The 27,192-nt window shown below is 42.6% G+C and overlaps 1 protein-coding gene across 2 annotated transcripts in view; it reads left to right on the forward strand.

Moving 5' to 3' along the window:
• Positions 1 to 27,192, forward strand: part of LOC133129740 (cAMP-specific 3',5'-cyclic phosphodiesterase 4B-like) — a 114,543-nt gene that overhangs the window by 59,601 nt on the left and 27,750 nt on the right. Inside the window, exons 1-5 of one of the 2 annotated variants that reach the window (XM_061244012.1) lie at positions 13,335 to 13,443; positions 19,479 to 19,673; positions 21,182 to 21,218; positions 21,366 to 21,436; positions 22,526 to 22,575. In XM_061244012.1, the coding sequence (XP_061099996.1) occupies positions 13,355 to 13,443; positions 19,479 to 19,673; positions 21,182 to 21,218; positions 21,366 to 21,436; positions 22,526 to 22,575 (442 nt within the window). In that variant the 5' untranslated portion in view covers positions 13,335 to 13,354. Of the gene's footprint in view, positions 1 to 13,334; positions 13,444 to 19,478; positions 19,674 to 21,181; positions 21,219 to 21,365; positions 21,437 to 22,525; positions 22,576 to 27,192 lie in introns of those variants that run through there. The other variant, XM_061244011.1, reaches the window with a different exon arrangement.

Below are 27,192 nucleotides of genomic sequence, written 5' to 3' on the forward strand. Positions count from 1 at the left end.
CTTGTTTGTATAACTTGGTTTAATGATGAATAGGCAAGCATTTGCATTCTCTATGGGACTATACTTCCCCTCCCCTCTGTGGAAATACTGCAGTTAACTCCTTGTACTTGTCTGCATTGTACTGTAAGTCACTGATTAAGAGCATCTGATAAATGCCAGTAAATATAAGGTTAATGCACAGGTTAATGAGAAGAATTTGGACTTCTGAATTAGAGCTTGTGTGAATGAGTCTGAATCAGTATGGCAAACTGGTTGAAGGAAATGTTTGTGTAATCTTGCAGGAACCAAGAATCTGACACGTCTGTTTCCATCGGGCTCATCTTTTAAGCTTTTATGAGTGTTTTAGTGCAATTACATAGTGCCTTTCATAAATGGACAGGAGTGGCAAAATTCTCCAACCATGCATGTTGAACACTGCAGAATCACATTTATTTAGCAAGACAGTCTACAGAGACATCTTTGACACACCTATGTCTAAATCCTGGAGACTGTCCTTGATCTTTCTGTCACAATTCATTGTATTTTTTGGTCGTCCATTACAGTGGTCTTCCGTGGTCAACCAGAGTGTTTGCTATTCCTGAGCTCACCAGTGTGCTCCCACTGGTGGGGTGGCCTGTGGCGTAGTGGTTAAAGTAAATGACTGGGAGCCGCAAGGTTGGTAGTTCGAATCCTGGTCTAGCCACAATAAATGATCCACACAGCCGTTGGGCCCTTGAGCAAGGCCTGTAACCCCACATTGCTCCCCGGGCGCTGCACTGTGGCTGCCCACTGCTCCTAATGACTAGGATGGGTCAAATGCAGAGGTCAAATTACCCCATGGTGTTCAATAAAGTATATATATATTAAAAAGAACCCGTAAGCAGCCAATTGTCCAATTACATTTGGTCCCCCAAAATGGGAGGAGTATGTTTAATACAGGCTGCAATTCCTATGTGGTTCACCTGACATGGATTGAAATACCTGCAAATTAAGGCTGACAGTCTGTATTTTATCCTCATATTCATTGTTTACTTTCAGTACAGAGCCAAAATGACAAAAAATGTCTGAAATATATGTATGGACTGCACGTCCATTTATTGTCTGTTTGCTGCAAAGTTGTTTATCAATGCAGCTCGTAAACATTGAAGACCGCCCACCATTTTCTGGATTTCTGGACTTTTGCGCTTTTTTTGTGTGAGTAAGACCAGGCTTAGTATGTGCCAATGAGATGCTCTGTTCCCTATGGCTCGGAGGTGGTTTTCAGCGAAACTGGTCAGCATGACACATGATAATAGTTGGATTTTGCACAAGTTGTTCTTGCAAAACCCTCCTCTCGCCCGAGTGCAGAAAAAAAACAGAAGTACGCGTGAGCGTCCTCGTAGGCGCTTGAGAGCGTGTGAGTAACTCAACAGTTCCCTCAGTGAGCCCAACGCGTCGCTTAAGTGTGCTTCAAACGCTGAGTGACTCATCCAAAAGCTGCCTTCAATATGTTGACTCTTACTATACAGTACAGTGTGGCTATTTTAACCTCTTATTTGCAGTGGAGGGGAAATACAATGCTCAGTTTGCTTTGTGTCAAATCCAGATGAGGTCGTTAGATACGGTTACCAGAGCAACAAGAGACTTCTGAGCACCTTCCATTTGGCTTCGCTGGGTTGGATTAGTGGTGGAGGCACACAAGCCTTGTTATTATGTTGCTACCATCTGGGGTGACACGGGTCCTGTTCTGTCCTCTGGGTTGGCTTGAGTCCGGATGGCTCTCAGACCTACAGCACACGCATTCATTTTTTCCAGAACCTTCCGTGCCCACTGGGGCCCAGTGTGGATTTATTGGGGTTCAGTGTGCAGTTTGTCCTGTGAGGCGAGGAAAACAACTGACGCATAAGGGCCCCGCAAAACAACACTGCCATCTCTTTGACTGAGCGCCATTGCACACGGAATGAAGGGCTGTCATTAGCCAGAAGGGATTAGTCATATGCAGTGACAACACATTTCATGGTCGGCCATTTTCCCCACCTGTTCAATGGTCTGTCTGATTTAGAAGGATTTCAGAAATATTTGGTTATGTCTTTAATGTGACTAGTAGTGTCACATATAGCAAGTGTTTTCTTTTAGACACAGGAGCCGAAGCAGAATTTATTTTCCATAAGTCTGCTTATTCTATTCCCTCAACGGCCATGTGAATACTTGGCTGTGGAGAATGTCCCCTCCCTCTTAGCTTACAATAATTGTGAGCTGGAACCTCTAGGTCCAAACTAGCCACAATACTGTTGGTATTATATACTTTGTAAGATATATATTTTTTCTGTCTTCATGCTTGGAATCTTTTATGAAATTTCCAGCTAATGAGAATTAAGTTGTATGTTACCTCAACTACTAAGCATCACACCCAGCCTGATGAATTGCTTGGTCAGGAATAAAATAATAGTGTTAATGCCTCCAGTTCAGTTTAGAATCTTCTTCTTGGTGGCATAAACTGCAGTCCCTCCTGCGATATAATCGTTCATGGTTAGGCTCTAAAATGTTAATCTTTACATTGTACTGTTATTAATATTGGTCACACAATGCCAGGGCGGCGTTTAGCTTGAAGGGAAATGAGCAGATCTTCGTGTCAGTCGCAGTAGACCGCGTCATGCCCCGTGGACTCAAAGCAATGAACTATCGCATTCCTGTGCCCCTGAGGCTGGAGTAGACAAGCCTCAAATTACCTGGAACTTACCAGACCGGCTGCCACTCCACCCTGGAAATTTCCATCACTTCATTAGCGAGAAATAATCCCTGGGGACTCCTTTGATTTTGTGGTTAATGCTGCAGGGGGGGGGGTCTCTGCCCATTTCTGCCATTACTGCCATACAGGATCGATTAATCTCCGGGTTCATGAGACTACAGTATGTAATAAATGAGCCTTCTTTCCATATGGAGTCAAAATATGTCATTTTATACTGTGACAAAGTTGCGTTCAAGTTTGCATACACCTTACTACGAGAGGTGAGAGAAAAGCGTTTTGAATTCTGTTTCCCTGTCTCGCAATAGAAGTGCACCCTCACTAACTTAAGTATTGTAGTCTTATTTACTGTCTGTTAGAGGGCTGTTTACTTCTGCTTACCCTGCATGCAGCGTGTGTTTACCTCCCACAGCTAAGCTGAGTATTGCATTGCATTCCAACAGTTTCAAAAAAAGTCAAGACAGTGTAATCGCAGCCTCAAAGTGTTGGGGGAACTAAACCAATTTCCGACCAATCCTCATCGCCACCTTCTCACAATGGAGGCAGATTGCTTTAGTGTGGTCGGCTAATTAAGCCTCTCTATACCCAAAGCACTTTAACTCCCTTTCACCACCAGCCAAATATCAGACTCATGAGCAGTGTTGTGTGGAAAACGGGGGAATAAAATATAGGAGAGCTAAACTCCCAGTCTTGCTTTTCTGATCCGGGCAGAACCCCAGGCAAATGCTGTCTACAAACATTAGCTGTTAACGAGAAACGGTTATGTAGAAGTGCCCACTTCCACCAGAATTTAACATCTGTTGAATAGTAGTTTTTCTCCTGAGGAATGTGGTTTATGATTACCGTTGCTTATTGGCTATCTCAGACACCGAAACACTTTAATTGATGTGAATTTGACCAAGAATTATAGAGAAAACAACAAATTACTGCAAAACATCCCCGTGTTTGCTGACAATGTTCCGAACACCTATTCACAATGTTCCTAACAGCACCTGAAGCATAGCTACTACAGTTTTGCACTCTGTTATGGAGGCTGAGCCATATAAGCATGCTCAGTTTGTAGTCTCTCGTTAGCAACAGCTTCCCCACCCGCAGGGGTGCTACATTACCATGTCACTGCATGCTGAAATGGATCGCCTACGTCACTCACACCAAGCTTTTATGAAAATAGAAGGAACTAGACCTTACACACACACAAAAACCAAAGCTGATCTGAAAGTAACTATACAGTTAATTATCATGAAAGTTGCACTGTTCGGAACATGGTGAGCTAGCTTGGTGTTCGGAACACGGAGGGTCTACGTCAGAGGCCTGATGTTCCTGCAGGTGCGTTGCAGGGTCGTTCCACGTGAGCTGAGGGGAGTTTTTGGGGAGTGGTTTCTTTGTCTGGTTTTCCTTTTTTTGCAGTAACGACAGGGAACCAGTTACTCCCTAGTGAAAAAGTAGCCTCCCCAGAAGAAAGTTTCCTTTTTTGAGAGGGCAGAAAGGAGAAGGCTTGTCGGTGTTTGGGTGCAGTCACTGAAACCTACCAGAGGATGTTTGGTTGGTTTGGTTAGTTTGGATGTGAAAGGGCGATGTCAGGTGGATCGGGGGCAGGTGGAGTGAAAGTGTCAGTTGGCAGGTTGTTTCACATCCCCACGGTAACTGAGCCTCTCATGGCCTCTCCTGGCGCTCTGCTGGTGAGGTCACCGCTGCTGACAGCCGGTCGCTTCCGGCAGCGCCAGACAGAGGCAGGTGTACTCAGATGATCTGTGCCCTGCCAGACCACTGCTGTTTGCCACTAATTACCTCCTGCTCTGTGTGTGTGTGTGTGTGTGTGTGTCCGGACATGTGTGCATGTCTGTATGTGTGGGAGAGATAGAGAGAACCTGTGAATATAATATGGGGTAATGGTAATATCAGGTCAGGTAACATCATATGATGTCACAGAGTTGATTTATGTCTTTTAGGTATTGGGACCAATCCATGTTACTGTTTTAACGTTGCTGACGGAGTGGATGTTTTGGAATTCAAATCACTAGCATGTGTGTGTGTCTGTGTGGCTGTCTGTACGTGTGTGTCTGTATGTGTGAGAGAGACGGAGAGAACCTGTTTAAGTAATGAGGTAATAGTAATATCAGGTCAGGTAACATCACATGATGTGGCAGGATTGATTTGCTGTATGTCTTTTGTGTATTGGGACCCATCCATGCGACTGTTTAATGTTGCTGAGTGAGTGGATATTGGGATTCACATCACCAGCATACATGTGTCTGCATGTCTTAGTGCAAGAACAAAGCTAAAATGTTATCATGTAAAAAGAAGTCTCGGTAGTTCCTTGCCTCTGTTTTCTGACAGCTAACGGCAGATTAGATTAACATGTTCTGCATGCAGCCTGGTTGATCTGCATGGTGTCATGAAATCCCATACACACAATGGAGCGGAAAACAATGAGTCTCTCAAGAAGGGAAAAAGGCTTGCTCAACGAGTCACACACACATAATTAAGTAGGCTTTTTTGTTCTTTTACCAGGCTCAGTACCCAAGTTCAAAAAAGCCTTTTTCCATCTCGACCTTCTGCATATTAATGGGTGGATGTTCTTTTGTTGTAAACTCTGTCTCATAAACACAGTTTGATGGTTATATGCCCAGTGAGCACTTTATTAGGTAGACCTGTACACCAACTTCTCATCTGCATGTCTTTGTGCAAGAACAGAGCTAAAATGCTAACTCCCACACATATTGAACATATATTTAATTAGCCAATCATGTGGCAGCAACTAAATGCATAAAAGCATGCAGGCATGGTCAAGAGGTTCAGCTGTTGTTCAGACCAAATGTCAGAAAGGGGAAGAAATGTGATCTAAGTGACTTTGGGATGGTTGTTGGTGCCAGACAGAGTAGTTTGAGTATCTTCGAGACTGCTGATCTCCTGTGATTTTCACGCAGTTCTTTAGAGTTTGCAGAGAATGGTGCGAAAAACAAAAAACCACCAGTGAGCAGTAGTTCTGCTTGTTTATGAGAGAGGTCAGAGAAGAAGGACCAGACTGGTCGAAGCTGACAGGAAGGTGACAGTAACACAAATAAAAACACATTACAACAGTGATACACAGAAGAGCATCTGTGAACACACAACATGTCATTCTCAAGTGGATAGGCTACAGCAGCAGAAGACCAATAAGTCTAAAACACAAGTCTAATAAATACAGAGTGCTCACTGAGTCTAAGTTTTAATGAATGTCATTTTGCTAATTGGTGAAATGCTGATTGAATGTAGACCAGAGTTAAGGACAAATACTGATTGAATACAGCCAATGGCCACAGCATAGGAAAGCTCCCTGTGCTTGATTTGGGCATGCTCTTCACACTCTCTTGCTCCATACTTTGCAAACTCTAGAGACTAGTGTGTTGTGTATGTGGGAAGATGTGAAGGTTTTGCACATCCACAGTCAGTCACAATTGGAAGCCAACAGCAGATATTTTATTTTGTTTTGTGATGATTCAGAAATGCCCATGTGTTTCCTGTCTCTCAACACAGTTTGTAACCATGCTGCAGAAGAGTTGGTCATTCCTAATAAAACAGTCCATAAATTGGATTTTAATGAAATTGCACATCTTTTCAGTGTTGAAAAATCTGCACTTAATCGTTCGGCACCCTCTAATTCTTGTGAGTGTGGTCACCGCTAAATACCATTGGTTTAGCTTCTCAAGCCTACACTTCATATTTCCATGTGCTACACACCAAGTTCAATGGTTGCTGTTATTATATTTTTACTTTGTTAATATTTCATGTGTTGTCGCACATACAGTACATACTGTTTTCTTTCTGTGGGTGTCGGGTAGGGTCTTCCCTGCCTTTTTACTATATGTTGTTGACAGTGATCCATTTCCGTGTTTTATAGTAAGCCCACTGTTAGCATCGGGCTCCAGTTTCCTCTGCTCTTGAGTTTCATGTCTATGCCGAGGTGCTGGTCTGCCCTGCCTCTTGGGGCTTGTCTCTGTTTGTCCCAGCTGATTAGCAAGACAGGACCAGGGTGAAATCCATCTTCTCCGTACCAGCCTGGCTTTGCTGTGACCTCCGGCTTATGTTCCACCGTGTAATATGTGAAATACCGGTATATTTTTTCGGAATTTCTTGTTGAACAACCGCAGACATAAGGTCGTTATGACATCCGACATACCTGCCAGTCCGTCCTCATTCCCAGCTGGCTCTCGGCACGCTCAAGCCAGCTATGAAAGTCACGATGACTCCCTACTGTGGAGCGAATTAGGCCAGTGATGCAACTTCAGCTCTGCTCCCCGACGCTAGTGAAAAGTCTCTATCTCATTCTCTCACGCTCACTTTTTCTCTCTCACTTCTCAAACAGAAAACTAGTTGCGGTGTCGCACCGTAGCTGATTTTTCTCCTGACCTTGATTCTCTTCACCCACCCCCGCCATGTTGAAATAACTGCCCCAGTGGCCTTAAATCTACCAAACCCACATTATCACCCAACTCTCCGTATCACCGTATGAAAACATTGGCTGGACACATACATGTGACTATACATGCATGTACTTTCTGTAAACATTACACAGGCGTATTACATCTCTTAACACACTGCCACATCGAAAGTAAATAGAAAGCATTTAGAAACGTGTGTTTTTCCAAAGGGCATCTGGGTAGTTATACCGCTGCTGCAGTGTCTGTGTACAGTGCATACCACGGTCTGGCAGGCTATCAAAGGTGCTCGGAAAACGTGTAATTAATTAGCCTCCATAATTAGGCCCTACATCTTAAACGATGGTTGTGGGAGTGTGCTGCTGGTACTTTAGAAATGAACAGCCCTATGTATTCTTTAGTGGCCTAGAAGAACAGCACACATCAGTTGCATGTAGGGCAGGAATGTAGGATTTGCGATGGGGGGGGGGGGGGGTGCAATATAAACCCATTGGACCCTTGTGTATCTGCACGCCCACGGAGGGCTGCGTCATGGGGCCCCACGGGGGAGGGGCGACGTGGCTGCACAGGGTGCGTCGGGGACTCTGTGGGTTTCTCAGTATCTGTGTCATTCGATCCCATTTGGACGAGGGCCCAAGGGCCTTTCGAAGCAGTCCTCTGTAATCCACTGGCTTTTGTTCTCCTTGGCTCTGATCTGTATGAGAAAGAGAGGGGGAGAGAAAGAGAGGCCACATCTCTCCACGCACTCCTTCACTTCCTGAGTGACTTCCAAAGCACCGGGGAATCAATGAGCAGCGACTGGCAGTTGGGCACCCCTTTGAAACGTGGGCATTCGCGATCCGTGAAACCGCGTCTGGAAATCGATCTGCATCAACAAGCAGTGTCAGCGTGCAGGAGCGGAATGCGTTTCCACCCGCCCCACCCCCCCACTCCCTTCTGCAACCACAAACGATCCCCCCGATCACTCTCCTCACCATCAAAAGGACACTCAGATGAAATCCATACAAAATTGAGAGCTGCCTGTTTTGCTCATTAATTAACAGAGGGGCTTTTATTGATCGGGATCTTTGGCCAGTTATTCCTACATCTCAACACTCAATGCATTTGGAATTACTGTCATGGGAGCGCTCTGTATACAACACAAATCATTTGATACAGTTGTACTTGTCATTGAAGCCTTAACAAAGGAGCCATCATTCAACAGAAGAGCAGTGCAAAAGTATGCCAGTTAAAATGCGGTGTGAAAACCACAATATTGAACAAAGATACAAAAATGGACAGCACATTACCCTAAAAAATTGTAAGGAGGAACATCCTGCATAGATATAGCGTAAACAAATCATCAAATAATGACAGTTTAATGACATGAAACATTTGTATTTCCCACTGTGCACTAGTGGTTTGTTGCAGTCACTTGCATTTACCTGAATTCCTTCAAAATGAGGGTGTGACATTTTGGATGATACCATAAGGAGGAAGGCAGAATATATATTTTATATTGGTTGAAATTTCAGACAGATTGATTGCTTTCAATTTGATCTTTTTCAGAAAATGCACTACAGAAAATGACTGTCTTAGCAAGCATTTTTTGTATTGTAATAAGACTTAAGATTTATTTTCTCTCAAGTACAAAATATTAGTTTGTTTTAAGTAAGTTTGCTTGACAATTGAAATTTTCTCACCACATTGGCAAATCTTGAAATGAGTCAAACTTTCTCACCTCGTTGGCAGTCTCATTTACCAAAGAAAAGTAATATAAATAAGATTTTAAGTCTAAATATAAGACTAAGAAGACACTTACGACTGACTTATTTTTTCCAGTGTGTTTATTGTGTATGTAGGGCCCCTGAACCTTCCGTTGCAGCCACTGTAGCGTCAGTGGAAAGTATGCAGCTCTGCTCGACCAAAGACAGACTGCCCTTGCCCTGCGCGTCAGCGCTCTCTCTGACAAGCCTGTCTCCACGGAGTGGCCAGCTGTAGAGCTCTATCTCATTATCCGCTCCCAACGCAGGCCTGTGGCGCTCAATTATCCTGGAGAGCCAAATCAGCCCTTTGGGAACCAGCTGAAGAGTGGATGCCCGGCTCTGCATGGTTTTACCAGCTGAAAAAGGAGGCTTTAAATGAGAAATAAACACATTGATTGGAAGGAAAGCGACACGGAGATAAATATATATATTTTTTGGAATGAGTATGATATATGAGTTATTATAAAATGTAATTGAAAGAACACAGCTTGGAGTCCCACTGCCTGCTTACATTTCCACTGCGGTCAGTGTGTTGTGTACATTTTGTTCAGTTTTACACAGTCATTAGATCTGTGTTTCATAGGGTTTCGAATTTTTTTTTTTGGGTGAGGTAAACTTGCAGGCCCCTTTCCTGTAAGACATGATAGATAGATAACTTTGTTCATCCCCCATGGGGAAAACTAATTTGCCACCACATCTCCACATACAAAAAATACAAACATTACATTCCCATTACATGACTAACAGCTGGAAGCTGTCATAAATCACACTGTCATAAATCACATGTTCATAATGACATGCCATGCAACATTAGCGTGCATGTCTGAATTTCTATGTCCAATGAAATAGGCATGAGAAATGGTGTTTGACATGGAGGTTAGTCACATCTAGAGAAAGGGTCTTCCAGGCCAGGCCTTTAATCATATAGTTCCATGTTTCTCAGGCTTTAATATAAACACTTCTAACGATAAACTATTTATGTTTATTTAGTTTTAACCAGTCTGAAGAGACTTCAAATGAGGGACGGCACAAGGTTTGGATGCATTAATGGACTGTGTAGGAAATAGTTTAGTTCACTTCATCACCCTCAAGTAAATGATTTCTTACAGGCCCCAGCATGTATCTGTTGCTGTACACCTCTGATGACATAGTACAGATATATCATGGCTATTAGCATCACAACAGATCATTTGTATTAGATGTTTGTATTTTTGTATTAGAAATGAAACAAGGGGAAGTAAACAGTTCTAACGGTGACGTTTTTGAACAGTCGAGCGAGGCCACAAATGCGTGTTGACGTGGTGACGGGTTTGCGGCCCTTGTTTCAGGTCACTGGCACTGAGGCGGGGGAAACTGCGATTAGCGGCCCAGCCCTGCGGCGTTCCCGGCGGCACGCCACAGTGACTGCGCCCGCGTGTCATAAAGAGTCACATCAGCGCTGCTCGGGTCAGCGAACACAACACCCGTGACAGCGGACCGAAAGGCCCTGTCAGTGCTAACAGTGTTGAGGAATTCTGGGTATGAGGAAGAAAGGATGGTAGTGTGTAAAAAGGATGTGAAATGCACATTTAATGGAGAACTAATTCACTGTTTTTCGCCGAAGGACACCGGTGTTCTGGGTGAAGTGCTTGGGCGGCGCGTCGCATTGTTTTGGTCAGTAACTTGCCAAACTGTGTTTCTTTGGTGGAAACTTGCGTGTGCTTGCAGTCAGTCAACTAGTTCTCGAATTAAGTGTGCATTTTTTGAGCTCTGTCCATGTCTATGAGTAACTATATTGATATATTGGGAAAAAGACGTTCCTGTTGAGTTTATTGCTGTTGCATTGATGAGCATGAAAGATGAGAGCTGTGGAGGTCCATTATATCACGGTGAAAAAGTCCAAAAAGTCTGCAAATCTCAAAAAGGATACTTTAATTTCATTTCTGGGTGAACTGCCCCTTTAGGGAACTGGCTGTGCTTGGGAGAGGCAGGTTTAAATCCAGGTTGGCGCACTGCTGTTACAAGCTGGGGCAAATATACTTAAAATTACTCCAGTGAAATATCCACCTGTATAAATCATCTATTTGGTATTACAGCAGTGCTGGCCTTAATCAATATGAGTATGAACCATACTGCATCCAATTTTAAAGGCAGATTGGCTGGATTGTCTTGAAATATAAGTATAAAACTATGAATATAAAAGTTCATGAGCCCTATTGATTCAGTTGCATCACTGTCGCTCATGAGACCAATTATGAGTGCATGGTCTGATAATAAATCAATGAAGACTATATACAGAGACGCTGCGTCACTCCCTTGCTTTGGCTGCCTTATTGACCAGAGGCGACAAGAGGTGTGTGATGAAACAAGACTCCCAATACCTAGGGCCTCTCCTGACTGGACAATGGTACAAGCAATTATTCACTGCCCTATGGGGCTACTTACCACAGCTGCCACTGGCATCGTCCAGATTCAATACCGGACCGCAATGCACTATAGAGAAGAGTGCCATTAAAGAATGAGTCAGCTAGCTATAGGGACTGGTTGTAGTGCTGTCAGCAGAGACTGGCAGTTAGGCTAGTTTCGCCCAGTCCAGGCCTTACAAGTGATTCTGTGGAGCATGTGTTGTTCCCCAAAAGTGGCTTGCTGACCTGGTGTCAGCTATGTAAACATTTACAAAATCCAGAATACTGTTCCGCTTCACGTCATTTTTTTCTGAAGTAAATTTGCAGCATACTGCAATAGTCTTATATGACCCTGAGTGGGAAGTGCATTGCATTCAACTTTTAGTTTCACTGACCTATTACGATCATTTCAATGTGCTGTGACCAGAGTAATGTATACACTGTATTAGACTGCCATCTAGTGGCTGTGGTGAAACTGTACAGGTTTCATTTTTTGGCTGTACTCTGATTGTCTGATTGCAGAGTGCTTGCAGGCATTCACATATTAAGCTTGTTTACCTCTTGTGTTGGCTTCATTAAGCTGATATTGTGGTATTTCATTCAGAAGTTTAAAGATGATATATATTACTGCATGCACTCTGTTGGCTGCTGGCTAGGCTGCTGTTGGCTTCCATTAACTCCTACTGGACACAGGAGGAGTGGGAGTGCACTTTTGTCAAACCGCCAACAGCAATTAGTATGGTTCCACAAAACCATGTTAAGACATCTGATTCTGATCCCCAGAAGAAACAGTGCCGCCCCCACAATGAAGAACAACAATCCCCAAGTGTGTTTTCACAGAGGTCTACAATCATATTTGGAGAAAATCCTAGAACCAACCATACACGCACACACACATCTGATGATGTACTGACAATGATGCAATGCCACAAGAAAATAAATGCTATAGTGTTTACTCTTATGGAACTCTAAATGGGCTCTCTGCTTAGTGTGTTCCAGATATAACAGCCTATCGTGAGAATGTGGTCTTGGATTATATTTCAGTGGACACTATTACTGCCTCTGCTGTATGAAAAGGCTTTTATTGCAGTCTCCCTCCAGGATCTAAATTCTCTCCCTCAAATCTCTCCCTCCCCTGATGTCCACACATTCTGTTCTGCTGGGAAGAGTCAGCAAACAGCTGGCCTTGTTAAGCCATACATATACAATTTACCCACTAATACTATTATGCGGCCAAAATGTTAAATAAAATGAAATCACACCGTTTAATTATAGCTGATTGGTTTGAACCAGTAGGAATGTGACACTGTGGAATGCATTATTACAGAGATTTTGACTGCATTTCATAATAATTCATGCTGTGCAAAAATCCCTACTAATCTTAAATATTTATAATTATTTTCTACATTGGGCTATGTATGTTCTGTAAATAGGAAATTAATGCCAAATCATTTTAAGAATCTGATGTCAGCAAGTTTGCAATAAGGAAAAGCTGCCATACAATCATGAATAAGTGCATTAATTAAGGCTTTTTTTAATAGTCATTCCTTTAAAGGCCTCCAAGAAAGGGAAAACAAAACCTCCCCAGCTATGACAACTGTGGGAGATTGATTTACTGCATTTCCGGCTGTGGAATATGCATGTTGGGGGTGAATTGTGTGGAATCATGAAAACCAGTCTTGCCGGTTTAGAGCTATTATTAGGCCTTGTATTCCAAATAAATTATAATTCCATTATATTCTGAAATGGGTTGGATTAATGAAATGTGTATTTTCAATTAAGGAAATATTAGTATGGTGTATCTTGTAACATACGGCATTGATTTTAACGTATAAATATATATTTTGTAGGCTATATTTGGGACTGAAATTTTGACCCCATACGTTCCGAACGTCCGCGTTTGAACATGACTGTATCTTGCCCTTTGACAGATCAACGCTGCTTGAGTCCATTCCCTATTATCCATTCCGGGTCTAGCTGCTCTCCATGTTTCATCCACCTCGCGGAAACTACTCGCAATCCAGAAGAGAATTTGTATGTACGGCATGGTTTGTAATCGCGTCACTATTTGTATCATGCATAGTGGATAGTAGACTCAGGGAAATGTTTCGGAGGTCTCCCTGTCACAGAAGCAGAGTGCACTTCGACTTCAGCGAAGAAGTGACCAGGAGAGTTCAGTCCAGCGTCTTCAGGTCAGCTCTCTGCCCCTCTCCCCGCAAAAATTTAAAACAACTTTCACATGCTTGCAGTAGTTAGAAGTTCATTCGCTGATGCTAACCATGAGCGCGCGAACATAAAGTTTGTGGCATTTAAATCGAGTTCGTTGTTCGTGAGCAAAAATATGATAAAGATTCGCGTGGTTAACAATGAATGTGTATATTTTGAAATATTAGTGTATTTAAAAATGCGGCTTATATAGCCTAAAGATAAATAAATACTTCTTAAGAGTCCTCAAAAGGAGCACTGCGTGAGATCGAGGGTTTACATTTTTAATCGTCACTAAATGCGCGTACGCTGTCCGTCCGACTAACGTTTCTGGTTGTAGGCTACAGTGTGCTTTTGGGGGTTTTTTTCACCACAAACCACGGGAACAGTCGTTTCGGTTAAACCAATGAGAGTTTCGTTTCGAAGCTTGAATGGAGAAGTATTTCGCCTGTCGAAAATATCCACCACTCACCATTCGAGGCAATGAGAGTTTTCATTTCATCAAAAAATTCATTATGCTCTGCTAATAGGTGCTTAACGTGCCAATGTCATTTCATAATTGATTCTATATTGATTTGGTTTAATCAATCCAAATACTCACTGTCACACACCTTTTTATCTAAGTCTCTCACATACAGGGGTGTCTGCAGTGTTCACCCCAAGATTGTTTTGTTTAAATCCTGTTTTTGTTTTGTTTTTGTTAACCTTCCTCTCTGTATTCAGGCAGTAGCCCGGAACAATGACATTACATTACGTTACATTACGTTAATGGCATTTGGCAGATGCTCTTATCCAGAGTGACGTACAACAAAGTGAAAAGTGCATACCCATAACAGGGATAAGTGCGCAAGTGCGCATAAGGAAGGGAGATTCTCATTGTCTCATTCGTCAGTACATTTATTTGAAAAATGTACTGACTGTACACACACACACACACACATATAGCTCATATTCTTTATTTATGGCAAAACCATGGGTTGTGTTTTTGTCCGAGTCTTTAGCTTCTGTGCAGTATCCCCTTATTTCACACAGTCTGTATTTGAGCCCCATGCTATATTCACGCTTTTTAATTTCAAAATTTTGGTTGGATTTGGGACTACTAACAGCAGCTCTTGCTTGACTGACTATTGCCTGTGGCCCCAGATGCTGATTACAAGTGAGTTCTTGCGTTTTCTTGCATGCTGTCGACTAGGCAAGGTGGTTTGTATGCACTGATCCAGGTTCGGTAAGAAGAAACTCTATGTGATGCCCTCTGCTGGGCCTTACTCAACATTGCATGACTTGTCAGTCCCAGGAATTCAGTGCCTCTCCAAAAGATGTGGCGCTGCAACCAATAGCCAGGTCAAACATCCAGCACATCCTGTACCAGGGGCAGTCTTGTTCTAGGGCTCTGACTTTTGATACTCACAATGGTATGATATTCCTCGCATAGTTTATTTATTTAAAAGAAAACAGTTATTCACACAAAAGAAGGTAACAAAACACATATCTAGACTTATAGGGACTGCATTGTGTCATTGTAGTGAATGTAGACATACCTGCACGTACACCTATTATTTTTTCATTTTACTTTGTCCTTTTTTTAAAATTTGCAATACAATTATTTCTGGATTTGTTGCATTACTTTAGCCTCTTCTGATGTGTGTACTGCCAGTCATGGCTTATTTTTAAGCTGAGGTGATGAGCAATGAGTTGAGATTGGAAATCAAAGAGCTCTGAGAGTGATTTTTAAAAATTACTCTGTAGAGGCAAAATATTCTTAAAAGTGTTCTTAAAGTTATTGTGAACAGTTGATAAAGGAAATCATAGTGCGCTGTCCATCAATGATCTTATCAAGGAGATTGTGTTTTCATTGGATTATAGCTGAACAGCTATGTCCCATTTACTCCAAGGCTGCAGTTTGGGATATGTCCATAATGTTTGGGACAAATAATTTATTTTCTGCACTCCACGATTTACAGTTGTAATCAGTTTCACAGCTTTTATTGAAGGATATTTTTATACATTTTGGTTTCACCATGTTGAAATGATTGTATACATAGTCCCTCTATTTCAGGGGACCACATCTGGCTTTGCAGGTGTTTCTGATTAATCAAGTGTATTCAATTGCTTCCTTGCTGCAGGCACAGGAGAGCTTTCTGTACCTAGTCTTGATTCTAGGCTTTTGATTGCCTTTGCAGTCTGTTATTGGCCTTTGTCAACAAGAGGATCAGAGCCCTGATGTTGAAAGTCAAGGAAGCCAGTCTACCAACTGAGTGGCAGTCATTGCATGTGGGACGTAAGATGAAGGGAGTCTTATCTGTGGGGGTCCATTGAGAGGGGACCTGTGTAACACCATGTGAATGGTGTATTATTAGCTTTGTTAGTATGTTGAACTCAGACCAACTCATACTGTGTTTTGGTTGTTGTTTAGCACAAGTTAGCCTGCATTTAGTCTTTTATTTTTAATTAAGTTATTTATCTAACCTTTATTTTACCCGGTAAAAGTGATTGAGAACATGCGCTCATTTACGTCACGTGACTGCACGTCACATGACTGCATATGTTGAAAATGCAAGAAATTATACAGTACATACAAACGTTGCTTGAAAATGAAGCACTTGTGCTTTGTCAGGGATTTATTGATGTTGGAGTTTGTCATTTTAATTAATTAGACTAGGTCCGTCCACTTGAGATGCACTCATTCATATAATTACATTACATTACAGGCATTTAGCAGATGCTCTTATCCAGAGCGACGTATAACAAAGTGCAGATCGAACACAGTGTGAAGTGTGATAAGGACCCTAGAGGACAGTACGGTTCCGAGTCCTAGCGTGACCATACAGATACAATTGGAACCCTTGAAGAATACATCAACATATGAACTAGCATACCACGGTTGGCAGCTAGAATACCCAGAGTACAACAATATAATACAATATCTAATACAATACAATACAACAATATCTATATATAACTAGTGCCATTATAATATATGGCATGCACAAGGATAATCATGGTGCTGAGATCGAGAGGGAAAGGTGCAACCTGAAGAGATGAAGCTTCAGTCTGCTTTTGAAAGTGGTCAGAGACTCTGTTGTTCTGACATCCACAGGAAGGTCATTCCACCACCGTGGGGCCAGAACAGACAGCAGTTGTGACTGAGAAGTGCAGTTGTGGTGAGGGGGAGGTGCCAGGCATCCCGAAGTAGGGAGGATAAGAGGATAGGGGGATATTGACTGAGTGCTTGACTGATTTCTTCTAAGAAATGGCTACTAGCCTAATGCTACCATTGGTTTTAGTTCAAGTTTAATCACAGAGCATTTAGCCACTGCAGTGACAGGGATGGGCCGGACCTTTGAGGCCACTCTCCTCCTGAAAGTTTTTTATCTCTGTGCTGGTGGCACTGTGATCCACCATCTGAGCAGGATAGGTCAGGGCAGGCAGGGTTCAGTCACCCTCCATTTCCTCGACACCCTCATGTCTTCACATTGGATGCTCTTTGGAAGTTTCTTCTTTACATTACATTACTTTATTGGCATTTGGCAAACGCTCTTATCCAGAGCGACGTACAACAAAGTGCATACCCATAGCCAGGGATAAGTTCGGTGAAAGACCCTAGAGGGAAGTACAACTTCAACTGCTACCTGTACAACAAAGATAAGGACAAGGGCCATTTTTTTTTTTTTTTTTTTTTTTTTGAACAAACAAACAAACAGAGCAAAAGTGACCAAAGTTAACTATCCAAACACTGCTTACCTAGCCAACTAAAAATACCGATACACAAAGCAAGTCACAGAGACAACAATTAAGGTTCACAGGGAGGTAGGGAGAGATGGGGAGAGGTGCTGCTTGAAGAGGTGTGTCTTCAGCTTGCGCTTGAAGGTGGGGAGAGATTCTATAGTTCTGGCCTCAACGGGGAGTTCGTTCCACCACCGTGGAGCCAGAACAGACAGTAGTCGTGAGCGTGATGTGGAGGTTCTGAGAGGGGGAGGTGCCAAGCGGCCTGTGGAGGCTGTTGCAGTCAAATCTTTTGTGTACAAGGTTCTTTTGGGTTAATGCCTTGAAGCATTTGCTAGTTGAAGCATTTTTGGCAGTATTTTGCAACAAATAAGAAGTTGATTTATTTTGAAATGTCGTATGGCATATGACCTAGATTTAATGTCTTTCCACGTATTAACATTTATATTTTGTTTTCCATGATTTTGGCTTGAAACCCTCGCACAGCTGGACATTTTCAGATAGCGCATTACAGCCTGTTCCCATTCTCAACAGAAGAAATCCTCATCCTTGGGACCCTCCCTTGAAGTAGTTTTCAGTTTGATTTATTTGATATCAAATATGTTTCTGGGTTTATTTGATGCTGGGTGATTTTTGCTTCATGGTTATATGGATTTGGGTTGGAGTGGGGGAGGGGACAATCCAACTTCCTGGGAAACCTTGAAAGAAAATGTCTGAAGCTTGTCTCCTGGGGGCATGTCCACATCTTCAACTTCCACCCCCATGGAAAAGCCTGCAGAGTCCCAGCTCCCAGAACTTCCACGAAGAGCTCTTTTTAGTGCTGTCACCGGAGTTCAAGGAACTGAGGCATGTTTTGGTGACCTGAGCCAGCATGTCATTGCATGGGATGTTTTTGTCCCTGTTTTGAATGAAAACATGTTGTCTATGGATGGTGTGTGCTGCTCCATTGTAAGAACGGCCTGTCTGAGGTTTTCAAAGGAAGATTTAAGCAGACTCCAGAAGTGAGTGGAATCCCTCCAAATTAAAGTCAACCATACTCAAAGAAAGATATAGGGGCCTTGGAAATGGTTCAAAGAAGGCCTGCTGAATTTGTTCCTGGTGACGAAAGTTATGAGGAAAGACTTAGATGCTTAATCTCTTAAAGTTTATTATAGGAGATTTGGGGGCGATTTGATTGAGGCTTTTAAATTCATAATCAGGACTAATAAAGTGAACTACAAGAGATTTTTCAAGTTGAGCTCTGTCAGTAGAACAAGGGGGCATGCATTGAAATTAGCGAAAGGTAAATTCCGCACAGACATTAAGAAGCATTTCTTCTCACAGGGAGTAGTCCCCTGTCTGGGGGTTTCAAGACCAGGCATTAGATACCATCTAGTTTGTTGATAAATGGTGAGTGCTAGGTGCCTGTTATTCATAAGAAAAGCAGAGCATTGTTGGGCTGAATGGCCTGTTCTTTTCATGTTGTTATATTACAGTATGTTATGGTAAGGAGGCCTACAGTGTATTCCAGGCTCGACCTTTCCATATTTGGATTTGCTTATTTTCCTCCAGCAGTTTTTTTACAGCTTCACTCAATTTTTTTGTGAGTGGATCTTCTGTTGCATTTTCCTTTGCTAAAGCTTACTGCAGCACTTTTACCTGGAGTTCATTCTTCCAAATATTTGCTAATGAGTCCCCTCTCACCTCCTGTTCAGTGCCCTTTCATTGTGTGCAAAGTACATACAGAAGATATTTACTGAAGGTTGTCCATTTCAGATTTAGTCCTGTGTCAATATGTCTGACATTTGCACTGTACATTAACCAGATAGAAACCCAAATTTGAATGTTTTTTTATTTTTTTATTTTATTGCAGGAGTGCCATTTTATCTGCTTTGCTTTTCAGGGTAAATCATACAAATTTATGGTGCTATCAGGACGCAGGGAAATATGTTATGCAGCGGATCATGTATGGTGCAAACAATTTTTAGCTTAAAATGGGGAAGTGTTCAAATAATTACGAATAATTGGTTATTTAGCTGATGCTTTTATAGAAAAGCGACTTCCAGTTGATTAGACTAAGCAGGGGACAATCCCCCCTGGAGCAATGTAACTCGGGTCCCAGTCATGTACCTCAGCCACTGGGTTGATACTTGGTTAATACAGGACCGTTGTCATTCCTAATTGTTATTAGGAATGAATAGCATTTGTTGTCAGCATTTGCTGTTATGCCGTGTATTGTGAGGTTGGCTAATGTTAGCCGTTTTGCTGTGTGTAACGAGGTTGACACTCAGAGGTTTGTTTGTGTGTCGTTCTGTTCCAGCTTTGATGTGGAGAATGGCCCTTCCACCAGCTGCAGCCCCCTGGACCCTCAGGCATCCCCTGGGTCTGGCCTGGTCCTGCACACAAACTTCCCAGGACACAGCCAGCGCCGGGAGTCCTTCTTGTACCGCTCCGACAGCGACTACGACCTCTCGCCCAAGTCCATGTCCCGCAACTCGTCCATCGTCAGCGAGCTGTAAGCCCCGCCTGCTTTTCCCACACTCCCCTTCCTCTCGGGGGGGCGGCCAGGGAACAGCCACCCAGAATGTTTATGTGCACTGCGTCTTATGTGGTTTACAAACTGCGGAAATTAAATGACCCACAGGACCGCGTAAGCTTAGTATGCACTCCTGAGATATTGAGCATCACTGCTTTTTATAGTCCAGCTGGTATGTAGTGTATTTCATTGTTTTAGCTCAACAAGGTTAGCAGCCCAAATGTACTTGGAGTGTAAAATTGCAAAATCTTAGGATGATTAGAAGTGGTACTTTTAAGATGGTCAAAAAGTGGATTGACCAGACCGGATTCTAAGGCTCGATCGGTGTTTGGTTCTAGAAGGTTCTATCTGACATTGTATTGATGAATTACGGGGGAGTGGTTCTTAAAGGAAAATTGGTCTGAACTTACAATATTCAACAAATGATCTATAAAAGTAGTTGTTGACCTTTAGCATTAGCTAACTTATACGACAACTGTTGTGCTCTTAAGAAAATCAGCTGGATGGTTGTGCCAAACATATTGGTTAACTTGCCACAGTTCTTCTGCAGACTTTGGTTGTCTCCCTTGGTTCTGGCTGTCCAGGTAATCCCAGATAGCTTTTTACCTGAAAAGGGGTCCATTACTTTATGTTACTTTATTAAAAAAATGCAAAAAAAAAAATCACTGTAACATTTAATTTTTGGAGGAATTAATGTTTGGAAATCAAAAATTTTCATTTTTTTGCTGACCCACTAATGTAGAAAACAAACAAACAAAAAAACCTGAATATCTAAGACCAAGTTTATATCAAATATGAGGGTGCCTAAGACCTTTGCACAGTAATGTACATCTTTCTTTCTTTGGTAAACCAGCAGAGTGATTAGCTTGGGTGAACCCTTCAATCCCTACTTACTCATCAATGCTACCCCAATCATTAAAAAGTGCAACAGTCATGTCAATTTTTTATTGTGTGCTATCATTGCTGCTAACTGCCTACCGTAATATATTGTGAGAATATGGACTATGTCTAAGAGGTAACTTCTGATTGGTGTATCTACATTTGTTCACATTTGTGAATGATTTGCTTTTGGAGATAGAACTTTCCATATTTTCAAACATTAAACCCAATTTAAACATTTTTTTAAATGTATAAATAACACCACACAGACAAAACACCTAATGATAAAGAATGTCTACCTAACTCAATTTTGTCAAAAACATCAGATATAACCTTATAATTCTAAGCTGACAACTGTGCCTTCCTCCTATTTGACTGTAGTGTCCTGCCCCCTGAAAACAGTTGATTTTTCTCTGCCAAAATCTTGAGAAAAATGTGAAAGTAAGCGAATATATGAATACAAACTTGCTAAACTCTGGTTTTGGGTCTGTTTTTATAACTATTTCCATTGGTTTCTTATAGCTGAAAACTTGCCATCCTTGTACAATTTGTAATAATTTGGGATGAACTCACAAAACTAGACTAACATTTATTTGTTTTATTCGCAGACATGGGGATGATCTGATAGTTACTCCCTTTGCTCAGGTAAATATGACTCTTTTCCACTGACAACATAGTTGTTGCAGTTTCCATTGAGTCTCAAAGGCATATCTGGTGGTGCATATTTAATGGACATTTTATTCATACATTTCCTTTTTCATTAATTTTTTTCATGTTTGCGGTTCTTTGTAGGTACTTGCAAGCCTTCGAAGTGTACGGAACAACATCACCGTCCTGACCAATGTACAGTGTGCGTCTAACAAGTAAGTAACATGCAGTTTTCAATTTTGTTAATGTTATTTTTTCAGTTGAATTGAAAATCGCCCATTTCACTAGCAGGGGTAACTAGGTAACGATGCATGCAGAGCCCTATCCAACTGAACCCTCCAATTCCCTGGCCGATGTAACCACCAATTGCATATCGCACTATGGAGCTACCAGCCACAGTCATGCCAGGCCATGAGGCTCATCCATGTCCCTACCGTGTCATGACTTAACACAGTGACAGCCCATCAATTGCAGTTGGAATTATCAGAAGGAAGTGATCAAATTACCTAGAGATGACAGATTTTCTTAAAATATATGAACTAAAATTCAAGTGCTCCATTCTGTGCTCAAAATAGTTGGTCACTAGAGGGCAGTCTCTGCGTTCAAGCTAAAGTCACATCCTGGCACTATACTTAGACCTGTATAGTGCTGTACTGTTGCACTTTTGTATGTCAAGAGATGTCCCAGTGTTCTAAAATTGGAACATATACTGAAAATACCTAATTTTTTGCACTGCAAAAACAAACTTTTTTTTTTTGTCTTGTAATGATACTTGTTTTTTTTTCTCAAGTAGAAAATATTAGCTTGTTTTTGGTAATTGTGAAATTGTCTTGAAATAAGTCTGTCTTGTGTGTGTATACGTGCATCGTTGCCAGTGTGTTTGTGTGCCTGCGTATATATATAATTATATATATATATATATACATATTTACAAATGTGTTCATGCTATGTGTCTGCGCTCATGTTTACACCAGCATGTTAACATTTGTGCAGACATGGCATTTTTATATGTATACGTGCTTTTCTGCTCATGTCTGTGAGTGTACCTGCACATTTGGCTTTATGGAGTTGAGTAATAATGCCTCTCAGATGTCAACATCCTCATCACAGTTCCAAGAAGGACGCACTTACCTGGGGTCATCTGAATGAATTGCAGTTACACCTCTACCCACCTTGTGTTGTCACCACTGTGACCGCTGCTGATTTTTGCTGTTGGTAATGCAGCAGTTTGTACAGTTGGGTGTGAGTTCGGGGGGCTTACATAGTTGGGGTTTGCCTGAGGTCGGTCTTGTATGTGTCCCCAGGCGGTCCCCTGCAGCCAGCCAACCCCAGGCCACCAAAGTCTGCTTGCCAGGTAAGCCCACCAGGATGTCGCCCAGAAGAAGCTTTGGTGTAAGGGGAGACGCAAAGGCTTTGATTTAGAGGAAACGTGGGCATTTGTTGAGAAGATGATAACATCAAGATTGCACAGGGTTAGTTGTAAAACTGGTTGGATGTTGGAACATTGTGGTTCATCTTGTGTGTGCAGTGTTGTGAAAAAGGTTTGCCCCGTCCTGATTCCTTTTATCATTGTATATTTTTCACACTTAATGGTTCTTGAGACAAACAACCTGAGTAGACCAAACATATTTTGAAATGTATTTAATATATTTTTACCATTCATTCATTAATTTAAATGAATATTTATTGAACATGCATTTCACCCATGTGAAAAAGCAATTGCTTCCTGAACATTATAACTGGTTCCACAACCTTTTGCAGCAATGACTGCAACCAAAGGCTTCTTATGATTTAACATCAGTCTTTCACATCGCTGTGGAGGATTTTTGGCTCACACGTCCTTGCAGAACTGCTTCAATTCAGACAAATCGCTAGGTTTCTGAGCTTGTTTCAGGTCCTGCATCTCTGTTGGGTTCAAGTCAGGACTTTGACTAGGCCACTCCAAAACAAAAATTGTGTTTCTTTTCAGCCATTCAAATGTGGAATTGCAAAACAATATTTCTCTATGTCCTTTGTAAGTTCCTTCTGGTATGCCACAACTGCACAGTATGTGCTTCCCCAGTGTGGGAAAAAGAACATGGTCATGCAGAGTTTGACCTGGAGAATTTAGCTTTGTCATTATCTGCAATGTCACTGAAGTAGGTTTCGGCAGACGTTGATAGTGCTTACTGAACAGTATGCGGGTAGCAATGTAGTATCATATTTAGAATAGATCTTGCTCTGGGGTTGGCAGTTGAAATCCCCATTGCACCCTTGAACAACAGTGGTGCTCAGTAATAACAGGCCTGTTTGTGTGGCAGACTCCACAAGCATGCACCCTCTGAAATTAGCAGGACAATGGGGTTGTGGGACAGAGGGTGTATGTGATCCAGCTGAGATACGTGCCGGCATGCATATGCGTACGTTCAGGCCGGCATGGATGTGTGTGTAATCATTTAGTTAATCAAATTTGCGTCCAGCTCCCGTCAACGTAAAACTGATAAGATCAGAATGATGTTTAGCAATTACACAGCTAGATTTAATATACAACTGTAAACAACATTTGGGAATTGTCAAAATTGATTTAACATACTTTTGCAAGGATGTGTCTCTGGAAAGGTAGCGTCGTACAGAAAAGCAAGGTGGTCCGTTCTGTACCGCGTTATCTGGCTTCAGTTATCACAGTACTGTACCTTTGAAATGGACAGTGTCAGCGCTGTGAGAACTGAACCAGGGCAGCCTGTCACATCTAGCAGTGCTGTTGCCCCTCCAGAGGTCCTTGTGCCAAGCAGCCATCTTCTTCGGCCCAGAGGAGCAGGCTAGCTATTTACTTGCCCGAAACAGCACCCTGGGGTCAGACACTTATGTCAAAAGGATAATCTTGCGCCTATATTTTTGGCAAAGGTAGCTCTGGCTCCTAACAGATTTGGTGCTGTGGTTGGAGAAAATGCCTCTCATGCAGGAGACCAGGGTTCAAGGATCACCTGTACCTTTTTTTTCCCTCTTTGTTTCACTCACTTTTAAAAACTGTTTTCAAAAACAAATTGTATTTTTCAACTCAGTCCAGGGGCTTTGGGGATAAGCAATCTTAACTGAAATGGGTCCATTGGAGCAAATCTCAGTTTGGAGGGTAGAACAGAGTTCACTTCGGTAGTAAAATCAAGCAAAACACGGCCGTCTGCACCCAGGGTGCCGTTGAGGGCATAAAAACACATCGAGCCAGAAGTTGTGCCAGGCAGCCATCTTGTTAGGCCCAGAGGAGCACGGCTGTTAGGCCGCTGGCCAAAGCGGGCTTGGGGACCGCGGTCGACGACTGCTGAAGCAGGAAGGACTGCCGCGGGGTGGGGGCAGCAGACAGAGACACCTTTGTTAGTTTGCTGGGCTGCGGTAAGGGGGTTCCTGTCAGTCGTTGGCGAGCCCTGCTTCACGGGAGCCGAAGCCTCCATTGACGTCAGCACGCCTGCATGTGGCTTGTGTCGACTTCCTCCCCTGTGCGTACCAACACACTGCAGCTTCCTGTGGAGGTAGAGGAGTGTTGTTCAGGTGGCGGTAAATAAGAACAGCCTTTATTCTTTCCGTGCGACCAGGTATGTGGGGGGAGAAATACCCTTCTGGCTCGGCTATTCTTTAGCGTGAGTGAATGAAAAAGAAGCTTTGTTGGAATCTGCACCATGTGCGTTTCCTCGGTGCCCTGAGGTCAAGTGCTAAGTAAACCGTAATCAGCAAAATTCATGGAAATTAGTTTGTTTGTAACATGATTATTAAACCACAGCAAGACCATTGCTGGCCGCACTGAGTTTTGGTAAATGAAGCCAATGACGTTGGAGGGTTGACGTTTAGTGCGAGTACACTTTCTTTTTCTTTTTTTTTTTGCCACATATTTATTAGAAATTTATTGTTGATCTGGAAAGCAATTTTGAGCTCCTTTTTTATTTTAATTGACAGCCTTTTTTCAGAAATCATTTCTGTGGTTTTTCCTGTTAGTACATGTAGGACATCCGCACTTCATTAAGAACCCATCGTGACGAATAACCTGTGATGTAATGTGAACCCCCGCGTGTCTGCGTCTGCACAGACAATGAGGAAAAGGAAAAACTGATTTCCTGCAATGCTGCGAGGGCTCAATCTTCCACGCCAACCAAAACACCCTTTTCGGGCAGGAAAGGAGAGCAGGTTTTTCCTGTTTTTTCCGTCCTGGTCGTAACCTGCCCCGAAGCGCTGATTGTTTTTCACTCGCTAATTAAGAGACTACCCTGGGACCGGTGGGCGGGCCGTAGGGAGAGCGGTGCCCCTCCGCTTCGGGGAGCCCAGGCCTCCAGCCTCTTGGTCCCCCCTGCCCGCGTTGCCACGGCGACCAGCGGGGTCTGCGCAGGCTCATGTCCGGAGGTGATATACAGTGATTATGCGCGGTGGGATGTACAGTAAACATGTGCTGAACTCAGGCAGGGTTCAGAGCCTCACAGTCTCTGCAAAACTCTCCGGAACGACACGTGCGCGGCACCCAGCTCCTGAGGAACAGCATGTGCCTACCTCAAAGGACGTAACACGGCCGGAAGGGGGGCGTGAAGAAATATCAAGCTCTGTGAGGACAAAGTTCTGGTTGATATTATGAATATTAAAGAAAATAAAAGGAAGACATGTTGACTTTGAGGGTAACAGGCTCTTCTGTTGGCTGGTTTGGATGGACACATCATTGTGTCTGTTGGGATGTCCCCTGAATGCAGAGCAGAATAATGGCTGTTGCAATGCCTTGTAACTCGGAGGGTACTTGTTCAAATCCCAGCTGGAACACTGTTATCATGCCCTTCGGCATGGTTCTTAACACAGAATACATATGCATATACGCAGCTGTATGAATAGATAGTATGTTAATGTTGGCTAATGAACTGCTGAGATATAGTGCCGCTACCGTCAGGTGACTCGATGCATCTACTGCAGTCTGCATCTATCTTCTTCACAGAACTGCTTTAATTCAGACAAAACTGGTAGGTTTTTTGTGAATTAACTGTTATTAAAGGTTAGTAATGAACTTGTTTTAGATCCTGCCCAAGCATCTCTATTGGGTTCAGGACTCTGACTACGCCCCTCCAAAACCTGAATTTTGTTTCTTTTCAGTCATTCAGATGTGGACTTGCTTTCATTTGGATCATTGTCTTGCTGCAGCATAAACCAGATACACTTCAGCTTCAGCTTGTGCATTTACTGGGCGCCTCTAGTCATCCCGAGGCGTGTGGCATCTCTCTGGAAGGCGCGTGCCACAGATGCTGCCAACCAAGGCTAATGTGCACCGACAAACTGCTAAAATTTACAATGGCAAGGCTGTCTAAACCGTGTATGGGTAGTTCGTTCACTGTTCAGTTTATATGCCCAAATATAGTGTCTGCCCCTGTCACCTCAGTGGGGACACAGAGACACACCACTCCATTGCCGGGAACTGCAGCCTGCTTGTAAACACGTCCCTGCTTTCTGTACTGTTAGCACAGGATTTTTTCACTGTAGTAATGAAGGAAACCCAATGTGATAATGACAATGATCATAATTGCAATAATAGTCATTATGATTGCCAAAACGGTCATTATTTAGCAAAATGCAATTTACAGGAAGTGCATCTCAAAAGCGTTGAAAGGTAAACATTCACTAGTAAATGTAACGACAAACTGTGATGCATGGTAGAACCTTGTTTGCAGTATTAAAAGCTCTAAGAACATTGGGCATTTTAACAATTCGATTAAGCTGAGGAAGATTTCACATAACTTCTCATATCCTAGTGTCACAGGTCAGCCATGCGTGTGCTTTAGAGAGGCTCTGTTACAGCTTCTTTAGGCGGATAAAAACCTCTTGCGACTGCGTTAGAGCAGACTGTTTCTCTTGTGCGTGGGGATATTTAAAGAATGGTAATGCTCGTCCGATATGAGTCAGGGAAATATTGCAGTTTAAAAAGGCATGTGAGCGAATGTTCCATATCTGGCCTTGGTCTCATCTCTGCTGCCCC

Source organism: Conger conger, chromosome 5 (genome assembly GCF_963514075.1).
Source record: "Conger conger chromosome 5, fConCon1.1, whole genome shotgun sequence".
In the NCBI taxonomy this organism is placed as follows: Eukaryota; Metazoa; Chordata; class Actinopteri; order Anguilliformes; family Congridae; genus Conger; species Conger conger.